Here is a 27792-nt window from a genome sequence, read left to right as displayed (position 1 = left end):
TTTCTTTATAGTCCAACTCTCACATCCATACCTGACTACTGGAAAAATCATAGCCTTGACTAGACGGGCCTTTGTTGGCAATGTAATGTCTCTGCTTTTTAATATGCTATCTAGGTTGGTCATAACTTTTCTTCCAAGGAGTAAGCATCTTTTAATTTCATGGCTGCAGTCACCATCTGGAGTGATTTTGGACCCCCCCAAAATAAAGTCTGTCATCATTACACATAAAAAAAAAAAACCTGTACTCTGAAAACTAAAAGATGCTGATGAAAGAAACTGAAGATGACACAAATAGATGGAAAGATATACTGTGTTCTTGGGTTGGAGGAATCAATATTGTTAAGATGACCATACTATCCAAGGCAATCTACAGATTCAATGTAATCCCTAACAAATCACCAGTGGCATTTTTCACAGAACTGGAACAATAATTTTTAAAATTTGTATGAAAACACAAAATATTCTGAATAGCCAAAACAATCTTGAGAAAGAAGAACAAGCTGGAGAAATCACACTCCCTGACTTCTGACTATACTATGAAGCTACAGTGATGATAACAATATGGTACTGGTGCGCACGTGCGTGCACACACACACACACACACACACAAGAGACACATAGATCAATGGAACAGAATAGAGTCTGGAAATAAACCCACACACATGGTCAATTAATCTAAACAAAGGAGACACGAATATACAATGGAGAACAGACAGTTTCTTCAATAACAAGTGCTGGGAAAACCAGACAGCTATTTGTAAAAGAATGAAATTAGAACATTCTGTAACACTATATACAAAAATAAACTCAAAATGAATTAAAGACTTAAATATAAGGCCAGATACTGTAAAACTCCTGGAGGAAAATATAGGCTGAACACTTTTTAACATAAATTGTAGTAGTATTTTGTTTTTGATCTGTCTCCTAAAGTAACAGAAACAAAAGCAAAAATAAGCAAATGGGGACTTCCCTGGTGGTCCAGTGGTTGAAGATCTGCTTTGTAATGCAGGGGACACCAGTTGGATCTCTGGTCTGGAAAGATCCCACGTGCCAGGGGACAACTGGGTCTGTGCAGCACAACCACTGAGCCTGTGCTATGGAGCCCACTAGCTGCAGCTAGAAGCCTGCATGCCTAGAGCCTGGGCTCCATGATAAAAGAAGCCATTGCAGTGAGAAGCCCACACACTGCAACTAGAGAGCAGTCCTGACTCTCCACAACCAGAAAGCACACACATACCAATAAAGACCCAGCACAGTTAAAACATAAAATGGGACTGAATTAAAATAAAACTTCAAAATAAACAAATGGGACTGAAAAGCTTTTTCTAAGTGAAGGAAACCATAAACAAAACAAAAAGATGACATACAGACTGGGAGGAAATATTTGCAAATGATGCAACCGACAAGGGATTAACTTCCAATACATACAAGCAGTTCAAACAGCTCAAAATAAAAACAAACAAACAAACAACCCAATCAAAAAATAGGCAGAAAATCTAAACATACATTTCTCCAAAGAAGGTATACAGATAGACAACAGGCACATGAAAAGATGCTCAACATGGCTAATAATTAGAGAAATGCACATCAACACTACAAAACCACACACCAGTCAGAATGGTCATAATCAAAAACTACAAATAATTGGGACTTCCCTGGTGGTCCAGTGGTTAACAATCCACCTTGCAATGTAGGGGATGTGGGTTCGATCCCTGGTTGGGGAACTAAAATCCCACATGCCGCAGAGAAACTAAGCCTTCATGCCAAAACCACTGTGCCCATGTGCTCCTGGAACCTGTACGCTGCAACTAGAAAGCCCATGTGCCACAAGGAAAGACCCCCACACAATGCAACTAAGACCCAACTTACCCAAATAAAGGAATACTTTTTAAAAAAGTACAAACAATAAATGCTGGAGAGGGTGTGGAGAAAAAGGAATCCTCCTACACTGTTGGTAGGAACGTAAATTGGTGCAGTCACTACAAAGAACAGTATGGATGTTCCTTAAAAAAACTAAAAGTAAAGCTACCATATGATCCAGCAATCCCACTCCTGGGCATATATCTGAAAAAGATGAAAACTTTAACTCAAAAACACGCACCCCAGGGTTTATAGCAGTGCTATTTACAACAGCCAATATATGAAAGCAATCTACCCGTCCACTGACAGATGAAGGGATAAAGAAGATGTGGTACATATAAGTGATTACTCAGCCATAGAAAAGAATGAAATAATGCCATTTGCAATAACATGGATGGGCCTAGAGATTACCATACTAAGTGAAGTAAGAAAGACAAATATACGGTATCACTTAAATGTGTAACCTAAAAACATGATACATATGAACTTATTTACAAAACAGGAATAGACTCATAGACATAGAAAACAAACTCAAAGTTACCAAGGGGGAAGGGGTTGGAGGGATACATCGGGAGTTTGAGATTAACAGATACACACTACTGTATATAAAATAGATAAACTAGCTCAGAGAACTGTATTCAATATCTTACAATAAATTATACACTTTTTGGATGTATATACTTGTCCATATATATATGTGGGCTTCCCAAGTGACTCAGTGGTAAAGAATCCACTTGCCAAGCAGGAGATGTGGATTCGATCCCTGGGCTGCGAAGATACCCTGGAGAAGGAAATGGCAACCCACTCTAGTAGTCTTGCCTGAGAAATCCCATGGACCGAGAAGCCTAGCAGACTATAGACCATAGGGTCACACAAAAGAGTCAGATATGACTTAGTGACTAAACAACGACAACACACACACACACACACACACACACACACACACATATGATAGACCCGAGTCACTTTGCTGTATACCTGAAACACTGTAATCATCTATACTTCAGTTTTTTAAAATGAGCAAAATATACCTCATCAAAGAGGATATGACAAATACACGAAAAAATGCTATCATTAGTCATTAGGGAAATCAAATTAAAATCTCAACAGAACACCACGACATGTCTACTAATGACTAAAATGAGAATGATGGCACTATTAAGTATTGGTGAGGATGGGAATGACTGGGAATCTCAATGCTGTGTAAGTGTTTCCCAGAGTGACCTGTTCCATTTTGCATTCCCACACCAAGATCTGCACACACTGTCACTGCAGCTCTGGTCATGCTACCCTCCAGACTGGAAACAACCACATGTTGATGTATCCACATGAGGGAATACTACGCAGCAATGAGAAGGAACAGACTTGCTGGTCCTGGAACGTCAGGAAGACTTTCAAAGCACTGTGCAAAGTGAAAAAAAAGCCAGACAAGAAAAGCTGTATATAGTGTGATCCCACTTATATGAGATTCTGGAAATGACAAAACTACAAAAACAGCAGATCAGCATTTGCTAGGGGCTGGAGGTGGGAAGGGAGAAGGCAATGGCACCCCACTCCAGTACTCTTGCCTGGAAAATCCCAGGGATGGGGGAGCCTGGTGGGCTGCCATTTATGGGGTCACACAGAGTCGGACACGACTGAAGTGACTTAGCAGCAGCAGCAGGAGGTGGGAAGAGGTACTGAATTTGGGGTTGCAGTTAATATCTGATAACTTGAGAGTGTAATGGTTACTTGCCTCTGTCCATTGCTGATCTGAACTGTGCTCTGACAAAATATAACTTCTCACATAATAATAATGGTAATTGACATAATAAATAATTTACCTAACAATAATACTTTACATAATAAATTTTTACATAAATTATCTTCAATAAACCAAAGCTTTAAAAGTTACTTGTTTTCTTACACTTCTTTAGGAAGTAGAAGCCTTATAAATATCTAGAACTTGACAATAATGATAAAACATCCAAATTTTTTTGTTTATTGTTTTTTTTGGCCACACAGTCAGCACAGAACCTCCCCAATCAGGGATCCAATGGTGCCCCTTGCAGTGGAAGCATGGAGTCTTAACCACTGGACCACCAGGGAAGTCCAAGACGTCCAATTTTTATGGCAGAAATTGGAACACTCAGTAAGACATGCACAAGCAAAAAGACACCAGAATGCTAGCTAATAAACTATCACTGTCACAAAAGGACAAAGACGGTGGTATTTTAAATCTTTATTTCTGTTTTTCTAATTTCCTGTGATGTGATCACTTATCCTGGATAAAAATTATTTTTTAAAGAAGACACATTTGGGAATTCCCTGGTGATCCAGTGGTTAGGACTCGGTGCTTTCACGCCATGGCCCAGATTCAATCCCTGAGGGGGAACTAAGATCCCACAAGCCACACGGGATGGCCAAAGAGTAAAGTAAATAAAGAATTGAAAAGACACACTTTAAAATTGTCCTTCATAGAGAACAGACTAGTGGTTGCTGAGCAGGGGAGGTCAGAGGAGAGATGAAGTTAGCAGATACTGAGGTTAGCAGACCCAAGCTTTTATAGAGAGAATGGATAAGCAACAAACCCTAATGTATAGCGCAGGAAAACTATATTCAACACCCTATAATAAACCATAATGGAAAATAATATTAAAAAAAGAATACATATGTGTATAACAGAATCACTTTGCTATACAGAAGAAATTACTACATTGTATGTAAATCAACTATACTTCAATAAAAATAGGCTAAAATGTCCTTGATTAACAGATACCAAAAGAAAAAAAAACAAAATATAAAGAAAAGGCGGAGTCTGGAGTATATCTGAAGCTTGACCCAATCCATCTGAGGATTAACAGGGGACCTGCTGCAGGACCTCAAGGTGACGAAGCTGACAGATTAACACCCAGCAGAGGTGCCGAGCCCTGCCCGCCCCCCGGGTTTCCTGTCGGAAAGTATGGAAGAAGCAGAAACCCGGGCACAAGGGGGCCTGTTTGCGCCCCTGACCCTGGGAGGGTGTAAATTCTAGGCGGGGATCCTCCCTAACCCCAGGTAAGCACAGTAGAGCCTTTGTATTTTCTGGCTTGTTCTAGATGTTTCACATGGGAATGACCGGTTTGCTTTTTTTTTTTTTTTTTTTAACTTTTATTTTGTATTGGAGTACAGCCGATTAGCAATGTTGTGATAATGTCAGGTGGGCAGCGAGGGGACTCAGCCATACACATACATGTATGTATCCATTTCCCCCCGATCGTCCCTCCCGTCCAGGCTGCCACATAACATTGAGCAGAGTTCCCCATGTAGGACCTTGTTGGCTATCCATTTTAAATGCAGCAGTGTGTACATGTCGATTCCAAACTCCCTAACTAGGCTCATGGGCTTTGAATGTGTGACTTTCAGTGTTTGCCGCAGCCTCATTGTGATTCTTGGCCTATGGTTGGGACCCCTCCTGATGGGACTTTGTCACTAATAGTAAAGAGTCAGCGGGAATCTTGTCTTTCAAGTCTTACTGTGGCGGAGACCCATGTGATCTCAGGTCACCCGCTGGGTCCCAATCGACACGACATGCCCACGAGCCCCAGGGAGCGAGGGCCACTTGACCTCCCCAAGTGGGAAGGGGGGATGCGACACGGTTTGTCATCAGGGCAATCCGCAAGGGCCTTGCCCATGCCCTGTGTCTGGGAACACGCTGTTAACCAGCTGCTCTCTGGGCCTGTGGTGGCTCCAGGTGTCCAGAGCTGCAGGCCTCCCTGGACGTCGGCGGTGGTGGGGCACCGCCTCCCAGACCCCGGGCCTGACGGAGCTCAGCCGGCGCTGAGGGGGCAGCACCTGCCTCCAAGTCCCACGCCACCGTCCACCTCCCTCTCTTCTCCCACAGCTCAGGCACTTCCTCAGTGCCCAGACAGCTCCCAATGTCTGGACCATCAGCCAGGAAATCACCATTTTCGTTCATTTTCTAAAATGGTCTACATGCTACGAGTGGGATTTGGGACTTTATTTCAGCTGCTGAACTGGCCTGGAAGTCCCAAGCAATGCAATGTTCTGTTCTTGCCACACCTTGACTTTGGTTAAACTGCCTCAGATTCCCTCCTTCACACCTATCTGGATGCAGCGCTGCAACCACAGTTCACAATTCTCACAGCATCCTGTGCGGCCAACACGTTTGAAAGGAGGCTTCCCTCCTCCATGGCTGATGTATCTGGAGTCGCAGGAAGGCCAGCTGAGGCAGAACCAGTGCCCTATGACTTGTTGTTAGGGAGGTGTGCATTGCTAAAATGAGCATTCGATGGGTGCCTGTTATAAATGCATGATATTTTTCTCATCAATGACATCGGCACAGTCGAACATGTGCTCAGTTGTCAGGGAGGGGACTTTGGATCACTGCTGGGGGAGGTGTATCATCTCAGCCCTCCTGGGAAATCCCTGTCCAGCCTGCCGTGTGCGTACCCTGGAATCCAGAACTTCCTGGCTTGATAGGGAACATAATACAGAATGATATAGACTATAATAGCCCTGGATGTGACTCTGTACAGCAACGTTGTGACGGGAAAGGCACGTGGATAACCTCGAGTCCATCAGAAGGTATGTGGCAGGAAAAGAAGAAACAAACAACGGTATGTTTTGATTTGGGAAGATCCCCAGGACACCCAGTTGAATGAAAAAAGCAAGGCACAGAACATGGCGCTAAAGGGAAAGTGAAGAACGTGAACTTGTGTACTTTCTTTTGCTGTCGTGGAGGACCTAGGGATGGAGACCCAGGAAACCAGGGGGAGCATGTGTGGGAAGGGGCACCAGGTCATGTAGGACATGGGCGTATTCACCTCACTGAATACGAGTCTACAGATAGTTTAGATCAAGTCACTGTCCTACCTATTCAAAATACTGAGTTTCAAAACAAGAAAAAAGAAAAGGAGTGACCGTCAAGCCACGTCTCGGAGGACAGTAGGAGCAGCCGCTGGGAGAGGGGGGACAAGGTCAGGAGGAGGGTTGTAGGACGACATCCAGGTTAGTCCTGGAGACACAGAGTGCTGGCCCAAGTGGACGGTGTCCCCCTGAACCCTGGGGGTCCCTGTGTGGGGGAGTCCACAGGCCATGAGACTCTCAGCCTTGACCTTACTCAAGGTCAGTGCTAGGTGAGAGGGAAAAATTGCTCTAGCTAAGGCCTCTGCACACCAAACATGGGGCAGCACTCAGTCAACAGACACAGCGGGAGCAGGTAGACCAGCAGCCCCGGGGGGCCGGGCAGGGGGCAGCCTAAGCCTACAGCCCTGAGACAGCCCGGTTCCTCAGCTGCATGTTCAAAGGGAAGGAAGATTTTTAGCCGGACTTAGCCTGGATAATTCTATGATCCTCCCTTTGGCTTTTTTTTTTTTTTTTAAGTTTATTTATTTATTTATTTCAGATTTTAAACATTTATTCATTTAGTTCTGGCTGTGCTGGAACTTTGTTGCTGCGTGGGTTTTCTCTAGTTGCAGAGAGTGGGGCTACTCTTGGCTGCAGTGCACGGGCTTCTCATTGCGGTGGCCTCTCTTGCTGCGGAGCATGGGCTCTAGGTCACATTGGCATCAGTAGGTGTGGCTCGTGGGCTCTAGAGCACCCGCTAAATAGTTGTGGCACATGGGCTTAGCTGCCCTGAGGCATGTGGGATCTTCCCAGAGCACAGATTGAACCCATGTCCCCCACACTGGCAGGCGGATTCTTAACCACTGGACCACCAGGGAAGTCCTCCCTTTGTCTTTCTATCATCAACTCAGGGAAGTGAAGGAAATGAGTATTTTTAAGCTGGCATTACCAACATAAACATGGCTTGTTTTAAAAACAGTCATAGGTATATGCCTCTATTTTTGTTTTTCTTAATCACAAGACTGAGAAGGAATGTCTCTCCTAGCTGTTGGGCTACCAGAGGCCATGCCATGGGCCTGGCAAAGCAAACCAATCCCTTCTCCCCGTGGTCAGCAGGCCTCCCCTGGGCACAGCTCACTGCCAGGCTGCACGCTGAGGGCTGAGTCGAGCTGTGATGTGTTCCCTCCAGGACCTGCTTCCACACCTGGGCCCCAAGCATCCTGCTGGTTTGGGGAACTAAGGCAGTGGTGGAAGCCCCAGTCTCCAGCACCCCACCCAGGGTGCACGTCCAGCCCTCGCTAGAAATGAGAAGGGAATGCCAGGCGGGGCCTCTTCCTTCCCTTTTTGGGGAGATTAAAGCAGGATTTCGGTTGGAACTCAGCCCTCGGCAGAACAATAGAGGAGGGGTGAAGTTTCTGCACACAGGTGGTGAAACTGTGAGTCAAAGGGACACCTTCATCTCCCCAAGATAAATACCCCCTTTTCTTTCCCTCTCTGTCTCACTGTTTCTCCTTAATCCTCCCAGGAAATCTGAGCATGAAAGCTTTGCAGCTCCCGGTGCCACGGAAAGTTTGAAAGGATTTAAGAGACACTGAAATCTGGGTGAACAATAAAGGGGGGTTTCAGGAACGGAAATTGGGGCCGCAGGGCTGCAGGTGCACCCCTTTGTCCCAGGAGAGCTGGGGATGGGCGCTCTGTGCTCACCTGGGAGGAGGGGGGCGTGAAGTCCACTTTGCACCCGCCTCCGAGTTCCCACATGTCACAAGTTCTCCCACCACTCCAACCAGGGCCCTGCCTACGGCCCTGAGTCACCTGGCCCGCCTCCGTGGCAACCAGCAGGGCTGCCCGTACCTGAGTGCCTCCTGGATGGTTCTGTGAGCCTCGTCACGATGTTTCATGCCCACCAGGCTGGTGGCCCACTGCTGCAAGATGTGCTTCTTCTCCATGTTGATGGCCTCTATTTCCGTGCAGGCCTGCACAGTGGAGAGTTGAGGTTATGTGGACGTTGTCTCACGTCATTAAGCTCAGAGCCCCCAAGAGGACATTGGAGAGCCTTGAGCTTCCCAAATCACCTTCCTTCTCCGTGACCCTAGCTTTTCTTTATATCCAGCAGCAGAAGGACACACATGAAATTAAACATGGCTCAAAAGGCCCATCCAACACTTGCCTGAGCCTTGAGCCCCAGCCGTGACATGGGAACAATAACAGTACCCAAATGCTGGGGCCATCAGATAGACGGGATGGTGCCTGTAGGCCCAGCACTGCTCTTAGCTCGACCCCAAGTGCTGGGTCTCATGACTGTCCTTATGTGTCATTCCAGGGGAATCACTGCACTCCTAGCAGTTTGGCCTATGCTGATTCTTGGAAGGGGCACGGAGTGGGGGCTGGGTGAGGCCCTCATTGGGCCACGAGCCTCTCAGTGGAGATGCTGAGTCCGATCAGCTTCTGCTCTTGCTGGACATGCATGGTAGACACTGGAGGAGGTCAGAGCGGCCTCGAACACTCACAGGGATGATAAGAGGGCAGAGTTGGATGTGAAAGGAGGCATCGCACTGGGGAATCCCACTCCCGTCATCAGGGCTTTAACAAATCACCTATTCATTACCATTATAGAGCATAAAGTGGTGTGAGTCAATTATACCATGACTGCTCAGACATTTCTGGATTTGGGTAAGTTATTAACTGAGAAGGCCACTCTGTGCCATGGACCAGGTTGTGCACCGCCCAGTGGTACCCGGCTGAGGGAGAAGGCGCCAAAACTGCTGGGCTCCTCCCCGGGCTGGGCTGAGCGGGGACGGTCAGCCAGAGGCAGATGCCCTCCCACGGAGCTCCCCAATCTTCCGGACAAGGGCTTGTTGACCAAGGTACAGGCTGAGATGTAAAGACTGAGCTGAATTCAGTTTTTAAATGTTTTAAACACAGTCCCCATTAAAAAGAAAAAAGTGTTCATTCTAAGCAAATTAGAATATGTAAATAAGCAAAAAGAAAATAAAAAATAATCCCATTATTTAAAGTTGACCATTTCTATCACCCTGGTGTTATCTTCCTGTGTGTGTGTGTGTGTGTGTGTGTGTGTATGTGTGTTGTGTTTGCCTGTGTGTATGCAATCACATTGTATTATTGTTTTATAACTTAGTATTTAAAAGTAGCATATTGTGAATGGGCTTCCATGTCAGCAAATATTTTATTGGTGAGACAGTCCTCCACTGTATGGATATATCATAGTTTGTTTAAACAACGTCCTTTTCTTGGGACTTTATTTGTTATCACACACAGCACTGTGTCCCCAGGGGCTCTCTATTCATTTTGTTCACTGAATATTTAATGTACAAAAATTTAATTTGCATGCCCATTTTCCCTGGAATGAAGGCCGAACAGTGATATTTTGGGAGAGTGTGCTAGGGGGTGGGGGGGTGCCCGTGACATGTGGTACAATATTGTCCTTGAATAAAGATCCTGATGAAGGCACACTGCACCCCCACTATCAGTGTAGAAGCCCTGCTTCCCTTGTCTTGTTCATCTTTGCCAACTTGGTTGGGAGAACCCCTGTCCTGCCCTTGGCTGTCATCAATATCTGTGGTGCACCTGCCATGGCCCCCCAACCCTCCCCCCAGCCCCCTGGTTCTGGGTGCAGAAAGCCAGGATGAACAAACGTGGGATTGGCCCTGTCCTGGCAGGACACAGCCAGCAGGGAGCGGTGGGAGACACAGAAAGACACAACGGAAGAAAACGGCAGTGTTGTGTGTGTGTGTGTGTGTGTGTGTGTGTGTGTGTGTGTGTGTGTATGATCATCACAGAGCAGAAACGCTCACGGCAGATTCTGGATTGATTTTCAAAATCTCTTTACAGCTTCTTTATAGCTTCCCTCATTTCAATAGTTGATCCCATGTGGAATTTGTTTTAGTGTGTGGTATGAGGAAAAGATGTGATTTTTCCCCCCAAATGATTAACCAAATGTCCCAACACCACTGGGTGCATAACTCACTTGCTCTCCATTAATTTACAATCCATGAAATTTCTATTCAAACGTTTCCTCGATTCTGGGCTCTCCCACGGGCTCCCACAGCCTACCTGTCTGTCCCTGACTCCAGTAAGTCATCATTTTAGCCACTTGGGCTTTCTAGCATTTAATGTTAGGGGGGACCCATCATCCTGGTTTGTCCTGGACCCCCCTGGTGTTAGCCCAGAAAGTCTCATGTCTCAGGAAGCCTGTCCTTTCCAGGCAAACAGCCTTCATGAACTTTCCTCCCTGGACAATTCTCTGCTAGTTCTCTGAATTTATATTTTAGGCAAACTTAAGAATTGCTTTGTTAACTAAAAAGCTTCCCTCTGCCGAGATTTTGATGGGCATTCATTCTAGACTAAGTATACTCATAGGCTGGTGAGAACTGGGCACTGTCCCAGCGGACCCAGGTATGTTTGTTTGTTTGTTCAAGCCCACCCATTTGTCTTTCCTTCAATGCAAGTGTGTTGTTTCTTTCATGCCATCACTGCACGTATGAAGATAGATGGTGATTCACAGATTAAAACAAAAAGCAAGAGCGATTTTGCCTTCCAGTGCCAGTCACTGAATCTGGCGTTGCATTGAGCCTGGGCTCTCTCTTACTCACTATGGAGTGGAGATGCGGGCACTGCCCAGGAGTGCCAGTGGTCCAGGCTGAGAATGGTTAGGGAAACTTCAGCTCTCCTTGAAAGAGATCTACTGTTGCTAAGAAGCTTGCTAAGGATGTCCCAGCAAGCAGGACAGATTGTCCCAGCTCCTGAGAGGCCTTCTAGTCTATCACTGCTACGGTGAGAGCAAGAATACCGGCCATCAGCCAGCTGGTATCATCACCGTGGGTCAGGCAGATGCTCTGAGATGCTTATGAGGACAGACGGATGTGCAGGGGGTGGGCCAGCTAACTGAGGGTTCAGTCAGTCTCTCAGCAGGCATGCAGGCGCTTCCCAGGCGCTGCCAGATGGCATGGGTGATGCTTACCTCACTCACTGCTTTCCTGAGCATCTGAGTGTCTTTAGCCTGTGCGTGGTACTGGGCCTCAAACAGGGAGGCTTGTTCTTCCAGCTGGTTGGCTCGGGTGGTCAGCTGGTCCACGTGCAGGTCCTAGAAGGGAAGGGACAAGATGTATGGTGAGACGGGTCCCCACCAACCCAGACCCATGTCAGCGATGCCAGGCTGGACACAGCGCCCCCCCCCCCCCCCCCCCCCCCCCCCGCCCAGGGCTGTGGTATTCAAACAGGAGCAAGGCTGATTGGGAAATCCAAGGTGTGGCCATCGTCATGTGGGCATCGTCTTTGCAGAATACCTGCTGCTTCTTCTCCAGCTCAGCCTGCATGCGCTGGGCTTCTGACTTCTTCACGACTTGCTTCATCACTTGGATGTCATCACGCACATCCTGGTCTATGTTCTGCATGTAGAAGAGATGCAGAGCCAGGGTCTCCATCTCCGTTTGCAGAGCTGCCACTGGGAAGAGAGGGGGAGGGTGTCCCAGCGTCGCACACAGGCCAACACAGACGCAGCACCCCTCCCCGCACTGTGGGATGGGCCTGAGAAACAGCCTTAAAACTACAAAGACCCAGACCATGCCGTCAAAGATCTTATAGTCTATTAATAGGTGGAGAGACAGAATATATGATCAACCTAGACAGCATATTAAAAAGCAGAGACAGTACTTTGCCAACAAAGGTACATCTAGTCAGGCTATGGTTTTTCCAGTAGTCGTGTATGGATGTGAGTTGGACTATAAAGAAAGCTGAGTGCCGAAGAATTGGTGCTTTTGAACTGCGGTATTGGAGAAGGCTCTTGAGAGTCTCTTGGACTGCAAGGAAATCCAACCAGTCCATCCTAAAGGAAGTCAGTCCTGAATAATCATTGAAGGACTGATGCTGAAGCTGAAACTCCAATACTTTGGCCACCTCATGCAAAGAGCAGACTCATTGGAAAAGATCCTGATGGTGGGAGGGATTGGGGGCAGGAGGAGAAGGGGACGACAGAGGATGAGATGGCTGGATGGCATCACCGACTCAATGAGCATGAGTTTGAGTAAACTCCTGGAGTTGGTGATGGACAGGGAGGGCTGGCGAACTGCAGTCCACGGGGTCACAAAAAGTCGGACACGACTGAGCAACTGAACTGAGCTGATGCCCATCAATTGCAACACTCCCTCTACTCCCACCACACATTAGAGATTCTTCATGTCCAAGGATGTTCTGAACAGTGTCAAGGTTAAGAGGCCTTGTGTGAATTTTACAGATTTCTTACCACATGGAAGTCAGCAACGTCAGGTTCGGTCTTAAATCCCCTGGGAGAAAAACCAGCCTGAAGGGTGGGCTGAGCATCACTGAAGTATGGGTTCCTTGTAACAAAACTCTCATGAGATTTATTTATAAGCTAGTACATCAGCTTATTTAGGGAGATAGACTTCCACCAGTAATTGTTCACTGGTGTAGAGCGTTCCTTATTCAGTGCGTAGATCCAAACAGAAAATCAATTTATAGATCAAAAGGCTGATGGGTGAATATCATATTAGAGTCAGGTGTTTCTGAAGGATGGACTTAAACTTGACAAACACATTTTTTTTTAACATCCAAGGTGATTTAAAACTTCTAACACTAGAGAATTCTTTGGGTCCCCTGGAGGGGAACAGAGTGGGTACAGGGAAAAGAGGGGGGAGTTTTGTAGAAAGACTGGTTGCTGGGTGGACTGTAGGAGTGTATCTGGGGAGAGGGTCTTTAAAGAGGTCATTAAGGTAAAATGAGGTCACTAGGGTGGGCCCGAATGACTGGTGTCTTTACGAGAAGAGGAGGTCAGGACACAGACACACAGTGGATGAGCTCTGTGTGGACACAGGGAGATGATGACTGTCCATAAGCCCAGGAGATTGGCCTCAGGTAGAACCACCCTGCCAACACCTTGATCTTGTACATCTGGCCTCCAGAATTACAAGAAAGCAAACTTCTATTGTTCAAGTCGTTCGGCCTACGGCCCTTCACTATGGCAGACAGCGCTGAATAACCCACCCCACCTGAATCAGGGAGCTTGCCCACCCTTCCTCCAGGGCACTCACGTCTGCCCCCTCTTTCCTTCTTTCCTGGATGAGTGACTGAGAGTCAATATTTCAATTTTTTTTATTCAAAAATTGTTTTTATTCATTTATTTTTGCCTGCTCTGGGTCTCCGTTGCTGCAAGCAGGGTTTCTCTAGTTGCGGCGAGTTGGGGCTGCATTCTAGTTGCAGTGGTCAGGCTTCTCGTTGCAGTGGCTTCTCTGTTGCAGAGCACCGGCTCTAGGGCCTGCGGGTTCGGTCGTTGTGGCTCAGGGACTAAGTTGCCCCGCGGCATGTGGGATTGTCCCAGACCAGGGGTAGAACCCGTGTCCCCTGCATTGACAGGCAGATTCTTAATCGCTAGACCATCAGGGAAGTCCTCAAATATTCTTTTTAATTTGTATTCTTTCAACATTGGTAAAATCAAGTCTGTTTTCACAGCATGAAGACCGGCTGTCCTTTTCCTTCTTTGACGTGCCTGTTCATACTACCACCCCTTCTTCTATGGCAGGATAATAGTCTCTTACCTATTAGGCTTTGAGGGGCCCTTCATTTAATAAGACAGGGTGTGCAGAGTCCTGAAAAGCTCCCATGAGCTCTGCCCCTGGTGTCACTCCTGAGATCAGGTTGTGCTTGTGGCAAAAAGGGTAATTATCAGATGGGCCTGACCTCAGCAGGTAAGCCCTCTAGTAGCAGAGTTTTCTTGGCCTGGTGTCAGAAGAGGAAGTCGGAAAGATATGCAGGGTCAACAGGCTTTGCTTAGCACGAAATAGGAGTCTAAGTGTTCCTTTCTGGATGGTCAAATGAGCGAAAATATTTAGTGATTTTAAAGTGCAATCTGTACATTCAGTTTGCAGTAAATAGATTCCAGAGTAAACTTCCTGGAACTCTCGCACCATTGATCTATTTGCCCATTTTTTTTCCCTTGAGCCATTTTGTTTTTATTGCTGTCGATTGATACAGTGCTTTGATATCTGTTAGGACAATATTCCCTCATCAGCCTTCTTTTTCAAAAATTTCTTGGATATTCTTATGCATTTAGTGTTCCAAGAGATCTTGAAAATAGATTTGTCGAGAATGGAGAGTTTTTAAGGTATTGCTCTGGAATAATTTCTAGCAAGCATCGATAAGGGGGAAAAAGCGAGGAACAGAGTGGTGGGCATAGTATACAGCTACTTGTGTAAAAAAATAGAAAAAAATACCACAACCTTATAACTTTGCTTTTATATACAAAAATATCTTTAAAAGAAGACACAAGAATCAATAATACCATTGTGACTCTGCAGAGGGGACTGGACTAGGCCAGAGGGAGACTCCAGAGAGCTTCAATTTTGTATTATTACTTCTCAAAAATAATAAATAACTATGTTAAATAAATTCAAGCTCACTCAAACATCACATTTGTGGATTTTAACTGGACTTGCTGTGAACTGCTTGTTAATTTAGAGATATGACATTTATATATCGTGCATCCTCCCATCCCATTACACGACTGTTCCATTTATTTAAGCGTTTTATGTCCTTTAGTAAAATTTTATTGTTTTTCTTCAGGCAGGTTCGTTTGCTTCCTTTTATTTATTTATTTGGCTACGCTGGGTCTTTCTCGCTGTGTGAGGGCCTTTTCTAGTTGTGGTGTATGGATTTCTCATTGTGATGGCTCCTCTTGTTGCAGAGCACAGGCTTCACGGCGTGCAGGTTCAGTCACTGTGGCACAGGCTTAGTTGCCCCACTGCATGTGGGCTCTTCCAGGGCCAGGGATCTAACCCATGTTCCCTGCCTGGGCAGATGGATTCTTAACCACTGGACCACCAGGGAAGTCCGGTTCACTTGCTTCTTATTAGACTTATTCCTAAGTATTTTATGGCTGTTATAGCTATCATGGATGAGATTTTTTAAATTACATTAATAATTCTTAATTGAATATGACTGGTAGAAAAGAAAATTATAACTCTAGAATTCAGTTACTTTATAGATTTCTTATCGCTTTTATTTGCTTCTTTTTCAACAGTAATCTTGAATCTTCTAGGTAAACAATCATACCATTGGTGGAGAATGAGTCTCAAGACGTCATATCCAGAATCTATACTTCGTTTATATTTCCTGTTTACTTTCATAGCTGGAACGTCCAAAACAGTGTATCCTCATCTCATTCCTTACCTTATCTATGATCACTCCAGGGCTTTCCACTGAGCAAAACTGTCTTATTAGTTGCTGATAAACACTTACAAAGAAATTTCCTTCTGTTCTAGTTTAGGATGAATAATGAGTTTTATTCAAACATCCACTGGGCATCCACCCAGAAAATCTTTTTGTTCTATCTCCTCTAAGAAAAAAGTGCAATGAATCAGTAGATTTCCTAATTTCAAATTATCCCAGAATTAAGCCCTTCTTCACTAGGAGCTATTTTTTTCTTTTCATATATTGCTAAACTTAATCTTTTGTTGATGAGCAAAAGTTTAATATCTAATAATATTTTATTTAGGATTTTCATATCTTGTAAGTAGGATCACTTTATGTTTTTGTACACTGTAAGCTTTTTCCAATAAGGATTATACTGAGAATTATAAAACAAGCCTGGGAAGAATTTCCCGAAATTTCCACCCTCTGGAGGGTTGAATAACATAGGGAATGTCTGGTTTTGTCCTGTCTGTAATCCTATGGCATTTCCCTCCCTTTACCTTTGGAATTTAAAAATTTCACCAAGTATGTCTGGGCATGTTTATTTTTTCTTCCACCCATCTGGCCCTACATGAGTCTTTACACCTGAAAATTCATCTTTCTTGAACTCAACGCAAACATTTTCCTCTGATGTCATTGGTTAATGCCCCTAATCTCCTGGAATTTCTATCTTATGGATGCTGACTTTACCAGATTTATGTCCATGTCTTTTATCTCTTTCTCAGAATGTTCATCACTTTGGGTTTTTGCTCTGAATTCTGGATAGAATTCCTCACACTGAACTTTTAGTATACAAATTCAGTTGTTCAGTTCTCAGCAGTGCTGATTTAGCTATTTTGTACTTTTTGGGGGGAGGGGGGATGATGATTCTATTTTTTAATTCTGAGTATCCTTTTCCCTAATAGTTGGTTTTCATTTGACTGGTGAGATAGCCTCTAAAATCTCACGTCAAACACCAGTTGGCAAATGCTTAGTTTTCAGAACCCGATGTTTGTCTGTGGAGAGGTCTGCTCTCCTGTCTGGGGATTGCTGCTGCGGACTCACACTTGGGTGTGAAGGTTACTGACTGGTGAGCTTCACTTCCCTCCCAGGTAAGGTGGGCAGCCATAGACACTGTCCAGGGGCAAAGGCCCATGTTTTACCTACAGGACAGGGCCGCGGCAGCACCTGGTAGGCAGGGCTGGGACCATCGCCCAAATTCTTTAGTTCAAAGAAGCGAGGAATGGTGCTGTGAGGTGGGTCCTTGCTTGGTGGAACAAGCTCTGCTCCTGCTCCCTGATGACCTCCAGAAAGGACACAGTGTCCATAAAGACAACTGGGTCTTTCCAGAAGCCCATCGTGCCTTGAGCCTCTGAGGAGGGGTGCTGGTGAGCACAGACTGCTCCTGTGTGTGTGTGGGGGGACCTGTGTCCTCTTTCAAACTGGTCTAACTTCTGTTATAACTGGAGGATGTGGCTCCACTGTTCTAGTGTGAGTGCCCTGCCCTTCTCTTTTTGTAGATTCTGTTAATTTGGTGATAATCAGGGAGGAGTGCTCCCTAAGGGAGCACTTCCCTAACTCTGTCTGGAAACCTCTCCTACATTTCTCAGGGTCCAAAATGCTTCTTTCCATCGACAGTTGAGATACAGGTGTGATTCTGTTTTCTTTCAAATTCTTTTAGGTTACTTCCCCCATTATAATATTACACAGAGGTGATGGAGAAAGTCAGAAACATGAAAAACACAAAAACTGAAACAATCTGCTGTGACGACGCTGTTCACTCTGGCCCACCGCCTCTGCTCTGTGCAGGGCTTTGCTCTAGGAGCAGTGACTAGTCCTAGCCCCGTGGCCTCTTCTGCTCCAGAGTCACCTGCTCCCCTTAACCTGCCGCACAGCCTGGGACTTCAGGGCTCTGGATCATGGGTCCCTGCACTTTGGATTGGCCTCACCTATACCTCCCCACCTGTTTAAGCCCTGCCCATCCCCACTCTTCCCTGCCTTCTGGAGACCCTATCTTCCACCCCAGCAGCCCATCAGCCTCTCCCACTTTTGACTCCATAAACCCAACCTGCCGGCTTTCAGTGTTTGCTGCTTTGCCTAATTAGGTGCATTTTAAGACATGTCTTTCCTTCCTTAAAAGGTTGGGAATGCCTCCATGACATGCACACATCTTGTCTTTCATGATGTCCCACAGTGGCTCGGGGTCATGACAGCACATGGGGACACCCCTTGGGGTCATGATGGCACTTGGGCCACCCCACCAGGTTGCAAAGGTATTCAGGGATTCGATGGTAGGTGAGGATTCCCTTGGGGTCTCTGTGGCATGTGGGGACACCCCCCGTGGACACCTGCAAGGACACAGAGCAGCCTTACGCTTTTTGCGCTCCTCGTCGGCGGTCTCACAGGTCTTGGTGTAGAGCAAGCGCACCCTCTGCAGCTCCTCCTCCTTCTGCTGCCTCGTGCTCGCAGCGATGGAGTGGCGGTCGTGACTTTTCTCAAGCTGCATCTGCAGGCGGGCCAGGTGCTGCTGGACCCCGTAAAGGTTCACCCCCAACTCCTGCCGTTGGACTCGGCTTTGCTTGGTGGCCACGCTCTGCACCAGAGAGAGAAACTGGGTCATGGAGACGCAGAGGGAGCACAGCTGAGTGGGAGGTGGGACAGGTACGCACCAATTCTTGAACTTCCAGCCTTAGTTTCTCTATCTGCCGGTTAAGATAGCTCTTCAGGGCAGCCTGGAATCTTATCATCAGGGGCTAGAACAATGGAAGAGCACACCCAGTTACCGTCCTGTCCCCTCTGGGGCTTAGCTACAGCTCTTGGGGGGGTGGAGGCAGAAATGACTTTCATACTGGGTGCACCCCACTTCTGCCCAGGATTCTTACTTCAGAAGTCACTTGTGGTCTCACCGTAGGCACTGAAGGACCTGAGTGCATATTTTAGCAAAGTGACAGGATAAGCTGGGGCAGTGGTGCTGGTTTAATCCCCGAGCTGAAGGGCAGTGATGAGCAGAGCCTTGGATGCCAGTACCAAATGAACCTTGAGGCCCATTTCCCACTGCAACCTTAGCACCAGTCAAGACCCGCCTCCCCACTTGCCAGAGGCATGGGACACGCAAGGTGATGTCTCTCAGTGGAGGTGACCTAGCCCCCACCCAAAGTCTGGAGACATTTCTGGCCATCACAACCAAGACGGCATCTGGGGGGTGGAGGCCCCGGGGATGCTTCTCAGCACCCTTCAGTGCTCAGGAAGCACCCACCACAGTGATCGGCTTCCAGTGACTGGGAAACGCTGAGTCTGAGTGAATGAACCTGAAGGGAGAACACGCTTGACGAGGTGGCAGCCCAAACCCTACAGGTCAACTATTCGGGGGGCAGATGAAGCAGAGCGCAGCACTTGCTGGTAAAAGGCGGGCCGTGGAGGCTCCAGGCAGAACAGGGCAAGCGCGGCAGTGTCTCTAAGTCCATCTTCGTCTGTGTGGGGCAAACGCAAAACCCCCGAATTTCTTACATGATCTGGGTCCAAGACCACCAGCTGGGATTTGTCTTCTTCCGCCTCGTCGCTGCCCTCAGATTCCACTCTCTCCACCAGGCCCCTTTCCTCCACCATGCTTAGCTGCTGGATCCTGTCCAGGAAGGAGGACGCGGCGCCCTCCCTGGGGTGGGTGCCGGGTTCTAGGGGGACAAGTAAGGGGGGAATGGCAAATGTTATTGAGCAGTTAATAGAGAGAGAGCTTCTCTGGGGAGAGTTCATCAGAAAGCTAAACGCCCAGCCTCGTGCAACAGGAGGGAAGAGAGAAAGATAAAGCCCCCCTTGGGCTAGGGTTCACAATGCTATACACAGGGTCTTCCGCGCATGAATTTTCTACTAGCTAATTCAACATATTTTGTAGAAAGATTGAACTTTAAAGGTAGACAAGAAGCAAACACATTTTGTGGATACCTTTTAATACATAAATAATGAACAGAAAGGGGGCTTCTTAATGATGGACTAGATTTTTTTTTAAAGGAAAACAACTGATACGATTGCAAAGCAATCAGTGAGGCTCGAGTTTCAGCTTTTCTTCCTTCCTGAGCTGGAGAGATCCTGTTTTGTTTCTAACTCATTTAGATGAGTGTTGTCTGCATGTCACTTGTAGGTGAGGTGAAGTTTTGTTGGCTGGATCATCCGCACGCCACCATCAAATGGAATATTTGTTGTTGTTGTTTAGTCACTAAGTCATGTCCGACCCTGTGACCCCATGGACTGCAACATGCCGGGTTTCCCTGTCCTTCACTATCTCCCAGATTTTGCTCGAACTCATGTCCATTGAGTCGGTGATGCCACCCAACCATCTCATTCTCTGTCATCCCCTTCTCCTCTGGCCCTCAATCTTTCCCAGCATCAGTCTTTTCCAATGAGTCAGCTCTTCCCATCAGGTTATATATAATACAAAATAACCCAATCTGCTTTCTCATGTACTCAACACTAGGATACCAGAACCAAGTGGAAAGATAGGGGTATGACTGAAAGCATCTTGGAAAACTCAGCCCACAGGCACATGTTTAGGGCTGAGCTCCCTTCTGAGACCAGAAGGCAGAGAGGGATGTGTGGCCAGGGCCGTGTCACCAGATTTCGGTCCAGGCTTGGTTCTGCCACTTACATGGGTAAGAACTTAATGACTCTCATGGTCTGTAAAACGGAGAACAGTTCCTACCTCACTAGGTAAGTGAAAGGATTAAGTTAGATAAAACAGAACAAATGTTCCACATGTCTTAACCATTTCTGTTAATGATATTTTTATCTTTAGACTCATAGTCCAACAGGAAATGAGGTAACAGGGGGCGAAGGAGTGGGAGCCCTCGCACAGAAGGGGATGGGAAGTGGCTTGTCCCGTAGTACCTGACTCCGGGGTGAAGGGCTCCTCTGTGCTCGGAGGCAGCTCGTCAGGACCCAGGGATGTGTCGCTGCTCTCCGGGCTCTGTGTGAGTTGATGCCCAGCCTCCAGAGGAAAGACGTTCTGTTGGAGTGCTCCCTGGGATTGTATAGAGCAAAAACAACCAAATCTGAATTTATGAGGGTTTAGTCAGGACTGAGGCCTTATTCAAATTTGCTTATTACAGTGTTCAAAATTCAACACAACTGTTAAAGCGATAGAAAATGGCTTGCGTATCATTTGGCTTTTGCAATTGTCAAAACAAAAAATACTTACCTCCACCCCCATGAGGGATTTAGGAGTGGTCTCTGCCCGACTAGATCTGTAGCAAAGTGTAAACACTGAGGCACGGGCATGTGCTGGATGTGAGCTTCTTTATTCCCAAATGCTGCTCTCCCTAAGGCTGGTAAACAGCATTTCTGAAAGCCTGAGCCCGGGCCAGGGTCTCCCAAGAGGGCTGTTTCTTCTCTTCTTTCAAACGGTTTCACTTTGGGGACATTTCCAGAAGAAAATGTTTTCCCGAGCACCTGGCTCCGTTTTAACTCTAAAGGGGACTCTTGTGATGATTATCATTGACAATAACTTACTGCTGCTGATGAACTGGTGAACATGAGTAAGGGCAGACAATGACCCTGCACAGGACCCTGCAAGGTGGATGCCAGTCATTCCTGTCTCCTGCAGGGGAAGCAGCTCCTGGAAGCTGAGGCCCTTGCTTAAGTTTGCCCAGTTAGCCAAAGGCTGTCTCAATGCCCAGCTCCTGCCTGCTCTTTCCAGCTGTTCTTCCTCAGGTGATGCTGCTTCTAGAAATGACTTCTGAGGCATCCAGAACCACAATGATATTCATGGGAGCCCAGAGTCAAAAGCCTACCTCTGGGGGGTCCAGAAAGGGCTTCTCTTAATGACCACGCCAATGACCCAGCAGCTCCCACTGCACAGTTACTTGAGAGCTGGGAGGAGGAAAATAGGGTTCTCTCTTAGGGTATGTCTCTGCGCTTCTGGTTGATCAAATTTGGAGACTGTTTCCCAGTGAGTTTTCTTTTTCTTGTAAAGTAAGAGGTTTTACTAAGATACCAAACCATACTGTTTTTTTCCTCTCATTCCAATCTTTTTTTAAAAAAGGATTATTTATTTACCGATTTATTTGGTTTCTCTGGGTCTTAACTGAGGCATGAGGGATCTTTAGTTGCAGAATGTGGAATCAACTAGGGATTGAACCCAGGACCCTCGCAACGGGAAGGCAGAGTCTTAGCCACTGGACCACCAGAGAAGTCCTCCAGTGAGTCTTCCAGAAACTAGACTTGAGGATGCAAACTGGGTTCATAGCTCAGAAAGCGACCTATACTTCAATAGTCCTGGCTGTCTGTTTGGCCCTGTTTGTTTGTTTTTTCAGCTGTGCCACGTGACTTGTGGGATCTTAGTTCCCCAATCAGGAATTGAACCCAGTCCCTTGGCGCTGAAAGTGCAGAGTTCTAACCATTGGACCATCTGGTAATTTCTGGTCCTGGCTATCTTATAAAGGAGGGCACTGTTTAGTTGTTAAAAATCTTAAAAGTGGTTTTGATATGCATTTGTCATTTGTAGTCATAAAGCTTAATTATGGTGCATCAAATATTGAATCATGTGATTCTCTACAGTTATTATCTCTTTCAGCTTTCACAGGGTGGGGAAGAACTTCACAGTTCAGAGCAAGTATGACTGCCATCATAGCTGCATGCCTCTGGGTAAGGAAGTCCTTTGGCTCCTCAGTTTCCTAATCTGAGCAATGGGGATAATAACAGTTCTCATCTTATGGGGTTGTTCTGAGACAACACATGTAAAGGGCATGGAAGTGTCCAGCCCAGAGTACATGATGAATAAACATAATGCCTTCTCTTCCTGCCCTGCCCCTCACTTCCTTTCTAGAACAATCAAACCTAAAGCCACCAGGTGGAGTTGACCCCATGTGCGGTGATGAGTATGGACAAAATGTGGAGGGTGGATTCTAGAGACTGTCCCCAAGGTGAGACACAGGTATCAGGCCTGGGCCTGGCGAGGAAGGTCTTGGCATGGAGAGTTACAGCCCAAACATTTGTGGGCTTGCCCATCAGTAATGGACAAGCTGAACTGATGTCCCACCTGAAAGAACACCAGAAAAACATGGCATCCTTCCGTGACATTCTAAACCTGGAGACCTGAAAATACCAGGCAAAACAAACTGAGGGACATTTTACAAAATCGCTGGCCTGTGACCTTTAAAAGTGTCAAGGTCATCAAGGTCAAGGACAGATTGAGAAGACTAAAGAGACGATACAGCTGAAGGCAGCAGGCGATTCTGAAGTGGAACTCTACTGTAAAAGACATACTAGGACATTTGGTGAAGGAAGCCCGAGGTGTATTTGGTAATGTAACACATTGATTTTGATAATTATCACATGGTTGTTTGCGGAAAACATATACAAAAGCATTGGGAGGCAACTTACTGTCAAATGCTTTTAAAAAACATTCTTAAAACTTCTTTAAGGTACTCCAATTTTTCTGTGTGTACTTGCTTAAAAATTAAAAAGTGAAAATAAGCCTATAACTATTATTATCCACAGTTGCATTGTCCAGTCTGGTAACCACTTATAACAGTTGGATATATACATTTAAACTAATTAGAATCCTCAAAAGATTAAAAATTCAGTTTCTCCATCTCCTTGGACACATTTTAAGTGCTCTATAGTCACATGTGACTAATGGTTACCATATTGGACAGCGCAGATAAAGAGCATTTCCATTATCATATAGTGTTTTACTGGATGGTGTTGCTCTAGAGACTGGACACCTGGATGCCCTTACGTGTAATGTTTCCAACTTGGGTTTGGGAACACAAAGGAGGGTCCAGAAACTCTTGGCCTATGATGGTGGCTCCTGAGACTTAAGTTTGCTAAGACATTCCTAACAGGCATTGCCATGTGAATTATTTATAGTGTACCCTGAGTTCCTCACATAGGTTTACAAACCTCATGAACAGTAAAACACTATAGACCTCGGGCTACTCACCTGGCTCACTTGCTCAGATAGGCCTAATACTTGCTGGGAGTGCATTGTGGCGATAAATCCCGTTCCGCTGGATTTGGATGGGTAGGGGGCCTCTCTGTCCTCAAGACCCATCTCCCTCCTTGCTCCTTCATACGGGTGTGTGTGGTCAACTTCTTCTTCGGGCCCGTCCCCAGGACTGATGTCTGAGGAAGCCAGATCTGGAGAACTGACTTCCCTTTCAGGGGACGTGGCTTCCAAATCAGATTCTAATTCCTCTTCTAATTCAAATTCCTCTTCCATTTCCATTTCCCCTTGGCTTCCTCCATAGTCCCCGTGGGCTGTGACTTCCCCATCATTTTCAATTTCCCTTTCGGAATGCTCTGTAGCACCCTCAGCTTCTTCATTTCTCTGGTCATTGCTCTTCTCCACTGGCGATACCTGTAGCTATGAAGCAGGAAAAAAAAAAATCAGGAGACAAAGTGTAAAGGATCTTGTGAGATTTTATTCTTAATAAGGTAATTACACTGATGGGAAACAACAGAATGGGAAAGACTAGAGATCTCTTCAAGAAAATTAGAGATATCAAGGGAACATTTCAGGCAAAGATGGGTTCAATAAAGGACAGAAATGGTATGGACCTAACAGAAGCAGAAGATATTAAGAAGAGGTGGCAAGAATACACAGAAGAACTGTACAAAAAAGATCTTCATCACCCAGATAATCACGATGGTGTGATCACTCACCTAGAGCCAGACATCCTGGAATGTGAAGTCAAGTGGGCCTTAGAAAGCATCACTACGAACAAAGCTAGTGGATGTGATGGAATTCCAGTTGAGCTATTTCAAATCCTGAAAGATGATGCTGTGAAAGTGCTGCACTCCATATGCCAGCAAATTTGAAAAACTCAGCAGTGGCCACAGGACTGGAAAAGGTCAGTTTTTATTCCAATCCCTAAGAAAGGCAATCCCAAAGAATGCTCAAACTACTGCACAATTGCACTCATCTCTCACGCTAGTAAAGTAATGCTCAAAATTCTCCAAGCCAGGCTTCAGCAATACGTGAACGGTGAACTTCCAGATGTTCAAGCTGGTTTTAGAAAAGGCAGAGGAACCAGAGATCAAATTGCCAATATCTGCTGGATCATCAAAAAAGCAAGAGAGTTCCAGAAAAACATCTATTTCTGCTTTATTGACTACACCAAAGCCTATGACTGTGTGGATCACAATAAACTATGGAAAATTCTGAAAGAGATGGGAATACCAGACCACCTGACCTGCCTCTTGAGAAACCTGTATGCAGGTCAGGAAGCAATAGTTAGAACTGGACATGGAACAACCGACTGGTTCCAAATAGGAAAAGGAGTACGTCAAGGCTGTATATTGTCACCCTACTTATTTAACTTATATGCAGAGTACATCATGAGAAATGCTGGGCTGGAAGAAGCACAAGCTGGAATCAAGTTTACTGGGAGAAATATCAATAACCTCAGATATGCAGATGATACCACCCTTATGGCAGAGAGTGAAGAGGAACTGATAAGACTCTTGATGAAAGTGAAAGAGGAGAGTGAAAAAGTTAGTTTAAAGCTTAAGATTCAGAAAACTAAGATCATGGCATCTGGTCCCATCACCTCATGGGAAATAGATGGGGAGACAGTGGAAACAGTGTCAGACTTTATTTTTTTGGGCTCCAAAATCACTGTGGATGGTGACTGCAGCCATGAAATGAAAAGACGCTTACTCCTTGGAAGGAAAGTTATGACCAACCTAGATAGCATGTTAAAAAGCAGAGACATTACTTTGCCAACAAAGGTCCGTCTGGTCAAGGCTATGGTTTTTCCAGTGGTAATGAATGGATGTGAGAGTTGGACTGTGAAGAAAGCTGAGCACCAAAAAATTGAGCTTTTGAACTGTGGTGTTGGAGAAGACTATTGAGAGTCCCCTAGACTGCAAGGAGATCCAACCAGTCCATCCTAAAGGTGATCAGTCCTGGGTGTTCATTGGACGGACTGATGCTGAAGCTGAAACTCTAATACTTTGGCCACCTCATGCGAAGAGTTGACTCATTGGAAAAGACCCTGATGCTGGGAGGGATTGGGGGCAGGAGGAGAAGGGGACGACAGAGGATGAGATGGCTGGATGGCATCACCGACTCAATGAGCATGAGTTTGAGTAAACTCCGGGAGTTGGTGATGGACACGGAGGCCTGGCGTGCTGCGATTCATGGGGTCGCAAAGAGTCGGACACGACTGAGTGACTGAACTGAACTGAACTGATGGGAAAACTGTATCTATACATTCTGAGCATTGCTAGGAGATTATTATGTTTCATAATTTAGCTTTTCTGCTCTGTTTTTTTTCTGTTTTTTTGTAATTATTTTGCATCCTTTGTTACAGGAAATGAGCTCTGAAAAACTCAGGGTGACCTAGGTGTGGGATATCCAAGGCATTCTTGGTGAGCCATCAACACTTCAGAAGGAGGTGGGAAGAAATTAAGTTTCCCTGCAACTGAACTGAGTCTGTTCCAGAGCAAGGTCATAGGATCATTGTGCAATTTTCTTAAATAAATCTGAACTCCAATTCCTAGTAAATACAACCTAGACTAATTCATCCCATAAGGAACTTTATTTACCTTGCCGCCTTCAACATTCTGGTCCTCTTCTCCTTCAGAAGACGATTTGCCTCCCAAGTGAGACCTGGTGGCGGAGAAACAATTGAACAGTTTCAAATAACATCTTTCTTTTTCTTGGCATTTATCCCCTCCTCACTGTCTGTATATCTAGTTATTATATTTACTGTTGATTGTCTGCCTTCTCTCTAGGTTGATGGCCATCACTTTGTCACTAACACCAGCACTAGATCATGCTTGTTGGATGGCACAAGAATCACTCCAAGAATGAATGAAAAATGCAATGATTGAAACATTTAAGGAAAAGTACAAGTAGATTATGCTAGAAAAGTCACCTTAAATATACTTGTGCTTGTGACAAAATGGGGAAAATAAAAAACAAAATAAGAGAAAATTGCACAAAAAGGACAAATATTCCAGAAACTTTTAGTTTCCTCATGATTTGGATAGAACAAGAATGTCACATTCTTAAATTTTTTTTCTAATTAAAAGTCAAACTAATACAGCAATATGTGACACAAACAATGAAAATCCCCTGTGACTTCTCTCTTGTTCAAGATAACAAGATGTAGTAGTAAGAGATTTAAGGATATCTTTTTATGTATTATATTTTATTTTTTAGATATTTATTTGGCTGTGCCAGGTCTTAGTTGTGGCACATGGGCTCTTTTTAGTTGTGGCATTCCAACTCTTACTTGTGGCATGTGAGGTCTAGTTCCCTGACCAGGGATGGAACCCAGGCTCCCTGTTTTGAGAACATAGAGCCTTTGCCACTGGACCATGAGGGAAGTCCCAAGGATATCTTCTTTCAAATATCTTTCTGTGCATTTAAAGCCACCCATCCACCAAATTAGAGATCACACTAAATACACTGTTTTGCATTTAGTCTTTTCATTTATTGTATCTGGACTTTTCCATGTCAGTAGATGCAGACCTACCTTAAAAAAAAAAAAAAAGAAGAAGAAGAAGAAAGAAAGAAACAATACAGCGGTGTCCAGTGTGAAAGGTAATTTTTAAAATAGTCTCTATCCTTTTAAACAAAGTGTAGGAGAGCAGAGGCCAGGTGACCCTGTGTTTACCTGACGACAGCCTATCTGTGTGCTCAAGGCATTCACGGTGGGGCTGCCTGGCCATACCGAACCCAGTCCATCACCTGCCACCTCCAACCCCGGGGAGGTTGGGCTGGTCTCCCTCTCACTGACCTCGCTGGGCAGCATCCAGCACAGAGACCCCTGCTCTCAGGGCTCTGCAGCAGGGATTACCAAGCATCGTGGTTGCCATGGTTACTGTGGACTGAGCAAGTCCCGGGTTTCAGAGAAAGGAGCGCCCAGAAAAGGGGGAAAAGGGAGGGTACGGGAGAGGACAAAG

General features: G+C 45.7%; 1 protein-coding gene across 1 annotated transcript in view; it reads right to left on the bottom strand.

Moving 5' to 3' along the window:
* The window catches only part of CCDC40 (coiled-coil domain 40 molecular ruler complex subunit), a 43152-nt gene that overhangs the window by 14572 nt on the left and 788 nt on the right, over positions 1-27792 (bottom strand). The window contains exons 3-11 of the mRNA XM_065910019.1: positions 26428-26491; positions 23819-24241; positions 20764-20896; positions 19393-19556; positions 18553-18638; positions 18259-18476; positions 11991-12148; positions 11666-11788; positions 8539-8660 (exon numbers count right to left, since the gene is read on the bottom strand). Coding sequence (XP_065766091.1) covers positions 8539-8660; positions 11666-11788; positions 11991-12148; positions 18259-18476; positions 18553-18638; positions 19393-19556; positions 20764-20896; positions 23819-24241; positions 26428-26491 — 1491 coding nt within the window. The remainder of the gene's footprint in view (positions 1-8538; positions 8661-11665; positions 11789-11990; positions 12149-18258; positions 18477-18552; positions 18639-19392; positions 19557-20763; positions 20897-23818; positions 24242-26427; positions 26492-27792) is intronic.

The sequence above is a fragment of the Muntiacus reevesi genome, chromosome 18 (assembly GCF_963930625.1).
Source record: "Muntiacus reevesi chromosome 18, mMunRee1.1, whole genome shotgun sequence".
NCBI classification, from domain to species: Eukaryota; Metazoa; Chordata; class Mammalia; order Artiodactyla; family Cervidae; genus Muntiacus; species Muntiacus reevesi.
Note: the sequence above shows the minus strand (reverse complement) of the source record. Positions and strands in the feature narration are given on the sequence as shown.